We start from the raw sequence: 16,192 nt of genomic DNA, 5'->3' as shown, positions 1-16,192 counted from the left end.
TAAAATTAGGGAGAACAATTATCCCCTTTCTATGTATGTAGCTCCGCCCCTGTGTTTTTCTAAGAAGGCTAACCATGTATATATGTATACTTGAATATATATTATTTCTGTTAAAAAAATATTTGATAATAAAAAATAAATTTGCTAAAAATAGTTAAATTTTGTTTTATTAATAATTAATAAATATTAAATAAAATAAATTTTAACTGTTTTTTTTTTTAATATTACTCATTTTTATTAAAATATTGGTAGAAATTTTAATCAAAATGTGACTTTATCATGTTGTCTTAGCATTTTAAATTGTTCATGATCCTTTAGTGGGAAAGAAAAGTGGAGTTTCTTTTAGGGATGCAACAAAGCTATAATATTCTTATATTTCTTAAATCATCACTTAATTAATCACAACACATTAAAGTTAATATTATTAATTGAATACATTTGGAAGAGGAGATCGAACATATTAGATTGTCCACTTTGACAAGTTGTTCATATATAGTATAATTGTTTAACACCTGAACCTTTATATAAAATTTATGATATACATATATGGTTTTCTATAGTATTTTCCAACCGAATAGATTAAAAATTATTTCATCGTAAAACTGAATTTTATTTAAATTTTTTTTATTAATTAATAGATTGTTATATAAATAATTATGAGTGTTTAAGTTAATATATAAAATAATTTTAATTTATTTTAACAATATTGTCCAACTTATCTCGTCCAATTCAATATATATTAGGATTAATTAGTATTCATTAAAATTATTTAATATATCTAAATATTTATTATAAGATATTATGTCCTTATTATTTTGATACTCTTAGTATTTATAAATATCTTTTTATATTATATCATTTTTGATAATTTAAATAGACACAAATTTTTTTTTATTGTTCTCTCTTATCCTTTCTAACATAGTATCGAAGTCATGATATCATTCTTAAAGAAGATATATTGTTTTCTTCTAGTAAAATTATTGTAGTCTTTACATTTTTGTTTATGTCATTTTTTTTTTTACTTTTTCTCACTTCTTTGATATTTTTTTATCTCACCGATTAGTCTATTATTTTCGTCTTGTGTCTTTTCAAGTTTAATGAATCAAACATTACTGTCATTTACTGCTTACCTATTCTCATAGAGAAAGTAAATACTTTTCATCATCCTCTGGTATTTTATCATCTCTTCACAGTTTTACCACTTTTCTGCAGTTTTCGAACAGTTCACCATCTTTGCGGCAGTTTCGTTAACGCTTTTCTTACGATAGTTTCGTCTGCGCTTTTCTTGCGACAGTTTCGTTTATGCTTATTTTGCTGCAATTTTATCTGCGCTTTCTTACGGCAGCTTCGTCTGCATGTTTTTTGCGGTGTCTGCACTTCTTTGTGGCAGTTTTGTCTGTATTTCTTTTCGACAGTTCCGTCTGTACCTGTTTCTATTAATTTATGTAGTTTTTTTATTTTATTTTATTGTTTTAAATAAGTTTCAAACTCAAGTTATCACTTGAGTTTGAGGGGAGATGTTAGAACATCTTCTAAATTCTAACCTTTTGAGTTAGTCGAATGATTAAATTTATTTATCTATTTAAATAAATGTTAAAAATTTAAATTCTATCTTATATACAGAGTAACTCATTAGCCAATGATAATTTTTAAATAAAACTTAAATTTATAATAAATTAATTCTTAGTCAGTTCAATAAAAAATATCGTAAAAAATCAAAAAGTGTTTTTTTCTTCTTTTAACAAACATTAGAATTTGTCAAATAAACAAAAATCACTTTTCATCCACACATTTTCTCTTTGTAATATAGTAGTTAAACATAATAGGTACAGGGACGGATTTACATAGGGCAATGGGGGCACTTGCGCATTCTGTTATTTTATTTTTTTTAAATATGTATATATAACATATTTTTATTTTAAATTTTTATGATTCTATTATAAATAAATTAAGTTTAATTATTTAAAATTTTAAATTCATTTTATTTTTCTATTATTTTGACTATTAGTTAAACTAATTAAATTTAGTCTTTTCTCATCCTTAATTTTCAGCTGTCGTCACTCCTTTATTCTCTTAAACCTTCTTTTCACTTTTATATTTTCAATTTTCTTTTTCTATTCCTTGTCTAATAGTTATCTTTTCTTCATCAAAAGGTAAATTTTAAATTCTCTATTTTTTTATATACATCTCTATGACTTTATATATCTTTCAATTTCATTGTTTCTCTTTTTGATATTTTCAATTCCAAATTTTAATTCAAGCAATTATAGTTTTGGTATTAATCTAATTTTTTATTCTCTTCATAAATTTATATATTTTATTTTATTCTCAACTTAGTGATCCTTATTATTTATTTATTTATCTTTTGTTCTATTTTATTATATGTAATTATGTTGTATATAAATTTTTAAAGTCAATTGATCAATTTGTTAATTTAGAATATACATTTTTTTATTTTTACAAATAATAATGAAAAAATATTTAAAAATAGTAATGATTATTTGGTTACATATATAAAGAGAGACATTCAATCAAGTTGATAATAAAATAATTATTCAACATTTTTAAAATATGAAAACAAAAAGAGAAGTACTTTCAAGATTTGAAGAAAAAAAGTTAGCAGCTAATGTAATTTTTGATTTTTTTTGTATTCGAATAATTAATATGCACTTTTATTATTTTTTTTAAATTTAGATTAATATATCTTTTGATAGTAATGTGTATTATTTTTGCCTCTCAACATAAATTTTTTGGGTTCGTCACTAAATAGGTATATATTACAGTGGCTATCACGATGATATTTATAGTAGTTATACAATTTAGATAACATTTTAAAATGTTATTAAAATTAATTTACGCTATTTATTATTAAAAACATTTTGAATTTTAAAAAAAATTGTAATTTTCATTTCTGCAATATTTTTCAAATGTTGCCAAATAGACTCCATCAGTATAATAACATGGGAAGTAGGTATGTTTATTTGAAAAACCTAAAAGCTTGTCCAAATATCATTATCCATTTGTGTTAGAAATAGGTTAAAAATGCAAGTATAGTAGTAGATATATACAATAGTATAGCAGTACATTTGATAATAAAACTATGCATTTTGGTGTGTACTTTGGTGCTTGATTGATGAAATTACACGTTAAAAAAAAGTTTTCAAGCTCAGGTTAGCTTATTGACACATAGATATATAGTGGGTACAAAAACTAACTAGCTTTTTTTTTCCTACGAGATCTTGTTTAGTAGGTCTAAAACTAAGTTATCGCAAATTGAAATTCTATTTAAAAATTTATTATTGGCCAATAATTACTGCATGTTCAGAATATAATTCAAATTCCTAACCCTTACTTAAATATTATATTAGGGAGTTAACCACTAGCTAGAACAACTAAGTTGGTTGGAAGGGAGCTAGCTAGGTTCTAAAGTTTGCAACAAAAAAAAAAATGTGTGGTTGCTGGTATAATAGTATGATTTAAAATGATAGCATTGAAGAATGAGAATTGAGTGTGATGATCTGAGCTTTGCATGTGGAATGAGCATTATTGCATGTGTTAATATGTGTTAGATCCTACATTTGGAAAGTTGCTTCTAAGTTGGACAAGTAAAGTTGGAGTGGCATGAATGAATGAATTGAAGTGAAGCATGTGACTCATCTTTGATTGTGGATTAGAAAGAAAGGAAAGTGTTGTGGACATATGAATATTGAAGGAGACCAACCACTGGGGTCATCGTCTGCAATACTATTTTTCTCTATTCAACCGCAACTAATTTTATATATAATGGACACAGTTTTACTTATTAAAATAAAAATAAAAGAATTTTATAGATAAAATAATTTATATAAATTTATTATATATAGTGTTTAATTTAATTTATTATATATAGAGTTTAATTTGATGCATTGAGAGTATAAATAGTTTTACATAATTATTAAATTAAATTTATATATTCAGATGAATTTTTAACTAACAAGTTTAAAAATTAGTTATTTATAATCAATAATGTTTGAAAAAAAATAACTAAAACAGCTAAATTTATCTTATTTAGTATGTATTAATTATTTAATAAATACTAAATAAAATAAATTTGGATTATTTTTTTAGTATTATCAATTTATTTATAATTATGTGACAATAATACATATTTAAAAGACTGTATAATTTTTTTATATTAATAGTATATAAAAATTAAACTAATTTATTATATTAAAAATTTTAAATTTTTTATATTTTTATAAGAAACTTGTACTTTTATATTCTTAGAAATACTTTTAATTAGAATATTTGTTAACATGGTATTTTTAAAATTATTGTATGATCTAATCAAAATGTAAACTCAATTTTTAGTTAAGCTAGTACAATTTTGTCTAATGCTTAGGATTTAGAATTTAACATCATGTGCATAGAAGATAGAATGATGATGACGATGGTGATGTTGATGGCGAAAATGAGATATATGCTCATATATATCTAAGACAGAAAAATTATTGAAAAATAGCAGTTAGCCTAAAGTGATGAAGCATTCTCAAATGGATAGGATTTATTTTGGGTGGTCTCTCTAGTTGCCTATCACCTTAGGCGCTACAAGTCTTTTTCTTTTTAGAGTATACCATTATTTTGGATTTTAAAATATTCTAATACAAATTAATTTGGGTTGGTCGAATGTTCAATTCATTTGTCTATTTAAATAAGTATGAGGTATTTGATTCTCATTTTGTACATACAGTAATTTATTGGCTAACGACAAACTTTTAAATGAAACTCAGATCTGTGATAAATTAATCCTTAACCTATCAGATTAGAAGATACCATAAACAAAAAAAAATTAATACAATGGTTTCAAAAAAAATTATATTATAATATTAGCCTCGTAAAAATTAATTTTGTTGAGAAAATGTACTATTTTTTATAACATTTTTAAAAAGAGAAATTCTCCACATAAAAGCGTTTTTCCATACAAGTCATATAAGTCATTTATTTTTTCTTCTTTTTCTTTCTTCATGCCTCCTCTTTTTCTTCTCCTTCTTCTTCTTTTTCTGTACCTCTTCTTCTTCTTCTTCTTCTTCTTTATTTTTGAAGTGTTTCATCTTCATCATCGTGTTTCTCCTCGTTCTTCTTTTGATTTTGCAACATTATGTATTTTTTTCTTCTTTGTTTGATTTTTCCTCCCAAAAAGAATTATGAGAATATGAAATAAGAAAATGAAGAAGAAGAAGCAGCAGAAGATGAGGAGGAGAAAGAGGAAGAGTTCTGAATTATGCATAAGGTGTACTTCAACGAATTTTTGGTGTATTTTTTAAATCCTTTGAGTGTATTTTTGTAATCCTTTGGGTATATTTCTGTAATCCTTTTGGTGTATTTTTGTAACCGTTTGGGTGTATTTCTGTAATCGGTTGGGTGTATTTCTGAAGTTCCATTATCTTCAAAACGATTTCAACGCTTGATTCAGAAACCATGAAAATCGAAAAAAACAACGAAGCAAGAATACCAGTGATAAACGCAGATAAAACAATGAATGAAAAGGCAAAGAGAAAACGCATGAAGGAGATCAAATTTGACAAGAAACTCGTTTTCATGGAGGAAGAAGAAGAAGAGAAGGAGAAGAAGAAGGAGAAGAAGAAGAAGAAAGAGGGAAAGGAGAAGGAGGAACGCGAAGCACGCCATGGAAATCGTATATGGGCCAGCGTGCTTTTTGTTAAATTTTTCTCAACTTGTATAACTTGTAAACCAAATGACTTGTATGTGTAGCACTTTTCTTTTAAAAAATGTTTAAATATTATTTAAAAATAAATTTAAAAGATTAGGTCAAATTTGATCGATATTCTTTTTAAAAAAATCGATTATCCACTTAAAAAAATTCACTTAATATTAAATTACAAATTTTATAAGAACGAAAAATCTCATTCTTTTTATATATTAAAAAAATCACGTAAAAATTTAATTTAAAATCTCTTTTAAAAGTATATTTCTCATGTAAAATATGTTATGTGCATTGGTAATTGAACTATACTTATAATCTCAGTAATAAAACAAACAAACAAGCATATATCAAAAAAAAAAAAAAAAACATCAGCAATGTTATAAGGATTGAGATCCGAGCAAACACAATAACCACGAATCTAATATTTGAAATTCAAAACATACATAACCACCTGAATAATAGGATCACTAACTCTAAAGTTATTACAAGGTAGTAAGTTCTGTCGTTTGTAGAAAACGAAGGCACCAACTAAACAAGATACGGCGAATAGAACACTATCAAAAGAATAAAAAAAGAAAAAAGTTTTTTATTTCTAGAAACTCTACTGACTTGAGCATCGAAGTATTTTCTGCAAGAGCCCCGACAGATCGAAGTTTTCACCGAACAAAAAGGAAAGATCAACGACGCCAAGAATACGGTGCGCTCAAAGAATTTGGACAATATCTCGGCTAAATCACTGGTCAACTCAGAACATTTTAGCGCCCATCATGGGCCGAGTAAATTAACCCCACTAAATTTCACTTTTTTAATTTTAGCACCCATCGTGGCCCCTATAAATTAACTCCGAAGTTCGATGTGTACACTCAATTTAATACCAAGAGGGAAGACATCATCAAAGAAATACTTAATGCTAAAATTATCAAACCACCAAGTAGGGCCAGATCATACCAAGATCAGAAATACGTGGACAAATATAAATAATGTGCTTTTTTACAAAAAAATTTGGCCATATTACCGATAAATGCGTCATTGCTAGAGATCTCCTGGAAAGATTATCGAGATAAGGTCTTTTGAATAAGTATCTAGATGGCCGCATACAACAAGGACAGTCGAAGGCAAATGGCACACAATCAGAAGATGTCCCGAGCACACACGAAAAGTCAAAATACCAACCATCCCCAACAAGAGGAGTAATCAACTACATCTCTGGATGGTTCTTAAGGGGGGACTCACAAGCTTGGCAAGGAAAAGAACCTACCGAACAATGCTAGTGGTAGAAGGGACGCCTTCAGAAGTAGCACCACAATCATCCACGTCCACAATCACCTTCGAGCACTTCGATTACCAAGCAAAGGCAACAAATTTAGATGACTCAGTTGTCATTTCAATTCAGGCAGAGGACCTCTTAGTAAGGAAGGTCCTCTTTGACCCAGGCAGTAGTGCTGACGTGTTATTCTATTCCATATTCCAGAAAATGAAGTTAAGTGAAAAAGCACTGCAACCTTCCTCGGGGGAGTTGGTGGGCTTCTCCCCCAAGAACAGGTACCCGTCCTCAGACACCTGTGGATAAAGGTGATACTAGGAGAACACCTATTATCTAAAACAATGGATGTTTAATTCTTAGTGGTCGACTGCGTTAGCCCTTCATTCTCGGTAGACCTTCCTTAAATTCTTTGTGTACAATAGTTTCTACTATTCACTTGTGTGTTAAGTTTTATGTGAAAGGTAACCAGGTAGCAACTATTCATTCTTATCAATGGGAGGCAAGGCACTGTTAAAACACGAGCCTGAAAGCCAACCGGTGCAACCACCAAAGACTGAACCTTCACAAGCTATATACAACATCGTCGACATTTCAAACACAACCAAACTTGATCCAAGAGAGGATTTTAAACAAAGGTCTTCCCCAGTGGATGACCTCGAAAAGGTAATTTTTGACGACAATGGTAATCGAGTTACTTCCATAGGTTGTTTTCTGTCTGCAGATGACAAGGAGCAAATCATCAATATACTCTGACAAAACATGGATCTCTTTGCTTGGACCCCTGCAGACATGCTAGACATTGACCTAAACTTCATATGCCATAAATTAAAAATTGATCCAACCATCCAACCTATAGCTCAAAAGAAACGGAACATGGGCGAGGAAAAGAAATCGGCTTGTCTGAAAGAAACCCGAAAGCTTCTACCAGCAGATTTCATCCGAGAATTACACTTTACCACATGGTTGTCTAATGTGATCATGGTAAGAAAAGCCTCAGGTAAGTGGCGAATGTGTGTAGACTTTACAAATTTAAACAAAGCATGTCCAAAAGATGCTTATTCCCTCCCATCTATTGACAAACTAGCAGATAATGCTTCAGGTTTCGGCCTTTTAAGCTTCTTAAATGCGTACTCTAGCTATAATCAGATTCTAATGAACCCCAAAGATGAGGATAAAACAACTTTTATAATTGAATATGGCAATTGTTATTACAAGGTAATGCCTTTTGGCCTAAAGAATGTAGGTGCTACTTATCAGCGATTAATGGATAAAGTTTTTGCTAAACAAATTGGAAGGATCATTGAAGTTTACGTTGATGATATGGTGGTAAAGACAAACCGGTGTCAAAGTCACAAAGCCGACTTCAAAGAAATCTTTGATCAGCTACGACAGCATAACATGAGACTCAATCTTGAAAAATGTGCATTCGATATCTAAGGAAGAACATTTTTGGGTTTTTCTCCAGAGGCATCGAAGCAAATCCCGAAAAATGTCATGCTATAATAAACATGCGAAGTCCACAAACAATAAAGGAGGTGCAACAACTTAACGGTAGATTGGCCACACTATCTAGGTTTTTGCCTGCTATTTCCAATCATTCTCACTATTTTTTAATATACTACGAAAATAATGCAGTTTCAACTGGAACTCGGACTGTGAAATGACATTTCAAAATTTAAAAACAACGGTATCCTCGCCTCTAATTTTACAAAAGACGACCCTAAGTACGCCTTTATTAGTCTATTTATCAGTTTCTACTAATGCCATCAGTTCTGTTTTGATCACAGAAATTCAGAATAAACAAGAACCGGTGTACTTCGTCGGCAAGTCATTGCAAAATGCCGAGCTAAGCTATTCACCCATGGAAAAACTAGCATATGTGCTAGTCATCACATCATGAAGGCTAAGACTTTATTTTCACAGCAACACCATCGTCGTCAAAATAAACCAACCTTTAAGGCAAATCCTAACAAGACCCGAGGTATCTGGACAATTGGTAAAATGGTCAGTCGAGCTGTCTGAATTCGACATTAATTACGAACCTTGGACCTCCATGAAAGCGCAATTTTTAGCCGACTTTATAGTCGAACTAGAAACACAAGCAGAACAGATCGGCGTGTGGCACCTGTATGTTGACGGGGCGGCCAACATAGAAAGATCAGGAGCAGGGGTACTGCTCACCAACCAACATGACTTACATACCAAACAGTCAATCCAGTTCTCTTTTCCAACAAGTAATAACCAGACAGAGTACGAAGCATTACTTGCCGGGCTCAGTTTTTAAGCATCACTCACGTACAGGTATATTGCGACTCATTATTGGTCGTCCAACAGGTAACATGTCATTTTCAAGTCCGAGACCAGTTACTTGAAAAATACTTTACAATGGTAAAATACCTCATCTCTCAGTTCAGTTCATTTCATTTCCAATAACACATATAACTCGGGAACATAACACCCGAGTTGATGCATTATCAAAATTAGCTACAACCAGGAAATACATGAATGAATCTATTTTTTGTTAACTCACCCTTGCTGAGCCTAGCTTTAGCAACAAAGCTGTTTTGTCCATTTCACAGGTCCAGGATTAGAGAGAACTATACAAGCAATATATATGAACAGGAAACACACCAGCTAGAACAACAAACCCGACAATATTCAAAAGATGAGCAGCTTTATTTACAATGCTGGGAGAGACGAATTATATAAAAGAGGGTTCTCACAACCACTTTTGCGTTGTTTGGGGAAAGATGAAAGCGGCCTCGTCATGACTAAAGTCCATGACAAGGTGTGCAGTAATCACATCGGCGGGATGAGTCTAACCTCAAAGATAGCCAGAACAGGGTATTACTAGCCAACGATGAAACAAGACTACATCAACAAAGTCAAACGCTGCGACAGCTGTCAAAAACGCTCCTCAATCATTCACAACCCAGCTAAGTTATTACACACCTCAGAGATAAGTTGGCTTTTTTACAAATGGGGGCTGGACATCCTCGGACCATTTTCCAAAGCCCCCCGGTCAGGTAAAATTCTTACTAGTTGCAATTGATTACTTCTCAAAATGGATAGAAGCACACCATTGGCAAAAATAGGTGCTAACAAAATTATGGCATTTCTTTGGAAAAATGTTATTTTTCATTTCGGATTACCTCATGCTATCATCATTGACAATGATCGGCAGTTTACAGACCAAAACTTAGCAACATTTTTACAGGGATTTCATCTAAAACATTATTTTTCTTTTGTCGAACATCCACAAACAAATGGATTAGCCGAAGCTGCAAACAAGGTAATCCTCCAGGCTTTAAGAAAAAAGCTAGGAGATGCCAAAGGTCAATAGGTAGAGCTCATCCCAAAAGTCCTTTGGGGCTACAACACTACCAAACAAACTACAACACAAGAAACACTTTTTCGACTCGTTTATGGCACAGATGCAATAATCCCAGTAGAGATTGCCCATAGCTTAAGACGAGCCGAGCATACTACACCAGATGAGAACGAAAATACAAGAGAACTTGAATTCAAGGTTGTCAAACTCGCGAGTCTAAGTAAACTCGTGGAGTTGACTTAGACTCGACTCGCGAGTTAACTCGTAAACTCATATGAGTTCATCTGTTATGAAGTTTATATATATATATATATATATATATATATATATAATGTATATTTACTCAATTCTAACTCTTCAAAATTAATAATATTAATCTTAAAGCACATAATAAATTAAAATAGTAGCATACATTATAACAAATATTTTAAAATACACATTCAAATCTTCTATAATTATTCTTATACAAATACAATATAGAACACACAAAATTAAAAATTCTAAATCTATAATACTAAACCTTTAATTGAACATTGAACAATATTAAATAATCAAATTAACTCTAATCAAAATAATTAATTACTAATCAGCCATGAATGGATGAACCATCTGGCCATCTAACATAAACGATAAGCAATAGGCTAAAATTAGAAGCAATAAAATTTAAAAAGCAAAAACAAGCTAAATCAAGAAGCAAAGGCTCAAAAACAGGGCAAAAGGCATACAAAAAATAGAGGATACAGAAGAAAAGAAGGGGCAAAGTCAGAGGATAGTAGAGATGTAAAGAAATACAAAGTAGAGGACAACATAGGTAAAATTCACAAAGACAATAGCGCAAATCAAAGCAGAGGTAGCAAACGCAGGCGAACAACGACAGCTCGACGGGGAACAGCGACTGTGGCAGAACATGGAGAAAGTGAGACTTGAGAGAAACGACGCAGATGAGTGAGTTGTGAGTGTGTTTTCTTTCATTCTTTGGGAGTGTTATCATAACCCTAATAAAAAAAGTATTTTTTTCGTTTCAAAATGACGCTTTTTTGAGCAAAAATGAAGAAAAATACAAACTCGCTAACTCGGTCCTAAACTCACGAGTTTGTCCGAGTTTGACCGAGTCTAGCCGAGTATAGCCGAGTTTACTTAGGATAGAGTCTATGTCCGAGTCAACTCGATTCTATATCTAAACTTGTGAACTCGTACGAGTTTACGAGTTAACTCGAGAGTTTGACAACAATGCTTGAATTGGACACGATAGACGAAGAAAGGGAGAAAGCAGCAATAAGGCACTGGGCCATGCAAACCATAATCCAAAGGAAATACAACAAAAAGGTCCATCTCTGAACATTCCTCAAGGGAGACTTCGTCCTCAGACGGATAGAAGAAGCACAAAATCCATCAACTCATAGCAAGCTCGCCCCGACATGGGAAGGATCTTACCGAGTAACAAAAGTTCTCGGCAGAGGAGCATACAAACTCCAAACATTAAAAGGTGTTAATGTCCTCGGTATTTGGAATGTTTCATCACTTAAACTTTATTTCACTTAAAATCATATAGGAAAGGAGAAATACTCTTTTTCCTACTCACAAGCTTTTTCTCACAATGGATTTTTCTTGGGGAGGTTTTAATGAGGTCCCCCACCCTATATCATTCATATGTACATTATTCAAACTTCATTATAAATAATACGATATAATATTGAACAATATACGATGTCAAAACAGCAAATTAAGCGAAATTCCTTATGCAGACATAACCATTAATCACAAAAGCAAAAGTAACAAAGTTTGGCGACACAAACTAACATCATCCAAATAGCTAACAGCTACAATCGACCATACTATTATATACAAACAAAATGCTAACAAGAAGAGATTTCAAATCACTCTTTTTGGCCAACAGAAACACTTTTATCTTGGTTCTCGACCAGCACATCATCATCCAACGGTTGACCATTAGATACAATCTTTGTAACATCAAATATCGCCACATCCACGTCAGGTGCAATCACCCCTACTTGGGCTATAGCTCGGTCAAAGCCCTGCGTAAAAGCACTCAATACTTCATCCTCCAACTCAGCAATCCTTGCCTTTATCTTTTCACCCTCAATCATATTCAGTTCCAACTCATTTCTAACCCTTTTTTTGCCTCATTCTCCGAATTCTTTAAGTTTTCTTTCAAACCCTTCACTTCCATATTCAGTTTGTTCATCTTTTCGTCTTTTTTCTTCACAGACTCCTTCAACTTCTTTATAGCAGCAATATTATCACCTTCCAAAATAGCATTCGATTCAGACGTATGACCAATCGAAATCAACCGACCACCAATAACCTTAATACAAACAATATCATATCAGGATTAGCAAATACAAATAGAGCAAAGAATCAAAAACACAAAAATGCAAACAAAACTCACCTGCAGGTATCAAGCCACACCGATCTTACCAACTTCGTGCACGATTTCACATCAGCATCAACCTAAGCAAACTCATCAACAATGGCCATGAAAGGATAGCTTTTAGTCCACAACAAATTCATGGGGCCCTCCTTGTACTCATGAAAAACTAGCTGGCTCTGATGAGCAACATTGGTCTCCTCAGCCATGAACACCCCACTGTTTTCCTTCAGCTTAGTCAAATCAACAACTCTTGACGATGTATCACCCCTTTTTTTCATTTTAGATTTCCCTCCTGATAGGCCACAAAATGAGCACCGTACGTCCACATCACTATCTTTTGCCACATTAATAGAAGATCCTTCTTTCTCTTTCTTCTTGGCCTTCTTAACAAAAGCCTTCAAATTGACAGTGGTTAGGGTTGGGGCCTTCTCACCTGAAACAAAAACCACAAATACAACAAATTAATCACATTATAACCACTCCTAAATCACAACATCAAAACATACAAACCTAGATTACCTAAATACTCCTCCATTGCTTCTCTATCTCCTTCGAGCTTCAACAAACTAGAAATTGATAACATCTCCAAACGATAACATTGCAGATACTAAAAATTCTAAAATATACTCCTCACTCTTCACCCTATTTTCACAATCCAAAATCTATTTCGGTTTCGGAGACTAGAAAATAAGGAACCTTTCATTCATCAACGAGCCCAGGAAGAAAGGATAAAAATCCTCACTAATTTGTACTTTCACAAACATCTCTTTAAAGTCCTTAAATGAGGACTTATACAGACTAAAAATGCTACGACCTAGGTAACTATTCAAGTTTACTCAATCCCCTTTCCTCACACCCTTCGCCTGAAATAAAGAAAAGAATAACCCTAACGACATGTAACACTCCAAGTATTCCATCAAACACTCAAAAGCTCGCACAATGGCCAAGGAGTTAGGATACAACTGCGTCGGCGCACAATTCAATTGAGACAAAATTTCACATTCGAAGTCCGAAAGTCTCATGCCCGATTCCATCAACATGCAAGTGTATAAATAAAAGTAAGATCAATCGGACCTCCTCTCACACACTCTATCACTCTCCCCACAAGGCAAAAACTTCACCTTCAGTTATTCACTATTTTTATCCACCTCACTTCATTCAGTTGCGACACTAACTCAATTGGACTAAAAATCGAAATTTGACTTTTTACGTCATCATCAACCCAACCATATAGATTTCTCTCATCAACAACAGCCACTTTCTTCTTTCCCATCACCCGACAAACACACAATAAATAGACAATACTGAAAATAGACAAACAAACTGCTAACTTTCTTACTAATGGTTTTCTCTTCCTTCAGAAACGGTACAAATCCAGAAAGACAAATAGTTTACAACGTATTTCTCCTACTTGGGAGTTACTAAGACAGTAAAACCCCACACCCTCTCTCTCTCTCTTCCCACTACCCGCACATTTCTCTTTAAAAAAATCACAAAGAAAAGAAAAAGATACAAATTTACCTACGACCCATATCAATGGACCAACAAAAAAGGAAAAAAAAATATGTTGACCTTGGGGGCTCACAAGTACACTTTTTTTGACATATATTCTAAGCCGAGGACACAAGAAAGCTCAACCTGTTTTTATTTTATAGACTAAGTTTGGGGGCTATGAACTATACCTATACCCTCGACAATAAAACAAACAAACGAGCATATATCAGAAAGAAAGAAAACCTCGGCAATGTTCCAAGGGCCGAGATCCGAGCAAACACAATAACCATGAACCTAATATTCGAAATTCAAAACATACCTATCCACCTGAATAACAGGGGTCACTAATTCTAAAACTGTTACAAGGCAGTAAGTTCTGTCGTCTATAAAAAACAAAGACACCAACTAAACAAGACATGTCGAATAGAACAATATCAAAAAAACAAGAAAAGAAAATAGCTTTTTATTTCTAGAACTCTACTGATTTGAGCGTTAAAATATTTTCTGTAGAACCTCCGACAGATCGAAATTCTCACCGAGTAGAAAGGAAAGATCAATGATACCGAAAATACAATTCGCTCAAAGAGTTTGGACTATACTTCGATTAAGTCACTGGTCAACTCATAACAGGTATATATAAAAATTTAAATACAAAATAAAATATATATTAAAAAATAAATTAAATAATATATTTATATAATTATAAATATATAATTGCAAATTTAGTGAATAATTTTTTTATGTATATATAGTACGTTTGTTGTTGGTATTTAGTGCTTTTTACTAGACATATATAATTAAATTTTTAAAAAATCAAGATATCATGAATTCTTTCTGTTAGATTATTTTGTCTGAGACTAATTTTTCGAAATATCAAATAATAACTTAGTCTTCCGATAATTATTATTTTTACTAGGCAGGCACTGTTCAACATTTGGCAGTTACTTAATTTGGGACATAAAGGTATGTGTACGTTTAGATCAGAAGGTACCAACCATAGAGGAAGCTTACAAGAGGGTCGGACAAGGGTATCAACTATCAAGTATACTTGTTACATATAAGGCTGAAAATTCACTATTCCTCGTGCTTATTATTATTTCAACTTTTGTTTTTGCCATTCCAACACACTGAATAGTCTAATGAAAATTTTATAATTATTTTTATATAAAGATAATTTTTATTGTTAGATTGTAAATTTTAATTTTAATATATTATAAAGTGTTATTTTATTTAAAAGTGTTGTTATTCTTTTTAAAATATTAATTTTTTTTATAAATTATGTTTTTAAAATGTGACTAAAAAATATTTTAATATTTTTATTGGAGTAGGTTTCTTCTAAAATATTTATGAATTTTGTTTATTGAAATATTTAACAATATTTTATTAAATGAATTATTAGATACATAAACATCTAAAATAGCATTAAAAATGCCTACAAAAATTATTTTAAAAATAAAATCATTAAATCATTAAATAGACCATATATAAAATCCAAATTTACTTATTCTTATATCCTCAAGATTTTTTGGGAATTTATCAATCTTGTATTCAGATCTTATTATAATGAATTCCGCGAGAATTTTTTGTTTTCAAATTTGATTTTGAAATAATTGGTTAAAAAGACTATAAAAATATTGAGAATTTTTTAAGTGTTTTAGAAAGTAAGTCAATATTTTTATTCTGATTTATTAATTATTTTTTATGTCAATATATATTATAAGTTTATTATTAGTTTTTAATTTAAATTTAAAACAATAGTTAATTAAAAATTAATCACAAACTGACCCATATTGTTAACATAGCTAGAAATATAAAACAAAATGAATAATGCATCAAGAATATTCATTTCCTCTTAAAACATCTAAAAAATTCTTCAAAGTATTTACTATCTGACCAACCAATCTTATGCTGGTAACAGTTACAACCTCAATTAGCTCTCACATTCCATACTATACAAGAGATTTAAGAGTAATTATCTCGACAATATTAAATAAATAAATAAACAAA

The 16,192-nt window shown here is 31.3% G+C and overlaps 1 protein-coding gene across 1 annotated transcript; it reads right to left on the bottom strand.

The window, feature by feature from the left end:
• Positions 1–11,966: 11,966 nt before the first annotated feature.
• LOC112698285 (uncharacterized) lies at positions 11,967–14,846 on the bottom strand. The gene is made up of 3 exons (XM_072197531.1): positions 13,211–14,846; positions 12,710–13,124; positions 11,967–12,625 (listed from the first exon to the last, which is right to left on the bottom strand). Exons 1-2 carry the CDS (start codon positions 13,272–13,274, stop codon positions 12,772–12,774), a joined length of 417 nt encoding a protein of 138 aa, XP_072053632.1. The 5' UTR covers positions 13,275–14,846; the 3' UTR covers positions 11,967–12,625; positions 12,710–12,771.
• Between the last annotated feature and the right edge of the window lie 1,346 nt (positions 14,847–16,192).

The sequence above is a fragment of the Arachis hypogaea genome, chromosome 6 (assembly GCF_003086295.3).
Source record: "Arachis hypogaea cultivar Tifrunner chromosome 6, arahy.Tifrunner.gnm2.J5K5, whole genome shotgun sequence".
In the NCBI taxonomy this organism is placed as follows: domain Eukaryota; kingdom Viridiplantae; phylum Streptophyta; class Magnoliopsida; order Fabales; family Fabaceae; genus Arachis; species Arachis hypogaea.
Note: the sequence above shows the minus strand (reverse complement) of the source record. Positions and strands in the feature narration are given on the sequence as shown.

Excerpts from the sequence above, each read along its gene's own strand:
- LOC112698285 (XM_072197531.1), bottom strand. The coding sequence starts at position 13,274 with ATGTTATCAATTTCTAGTTTGTTGAAGCTCGAAGGAGATAGAGAAGCA. Across the intron at positions 13,125-13,210 it reads AGCAATGGAGGAGTATTTAG|GTGAGAAGGCCCCAACCCTA; the intron begins GTAATCTAGGTT and ends TTTTTGTTTCAG.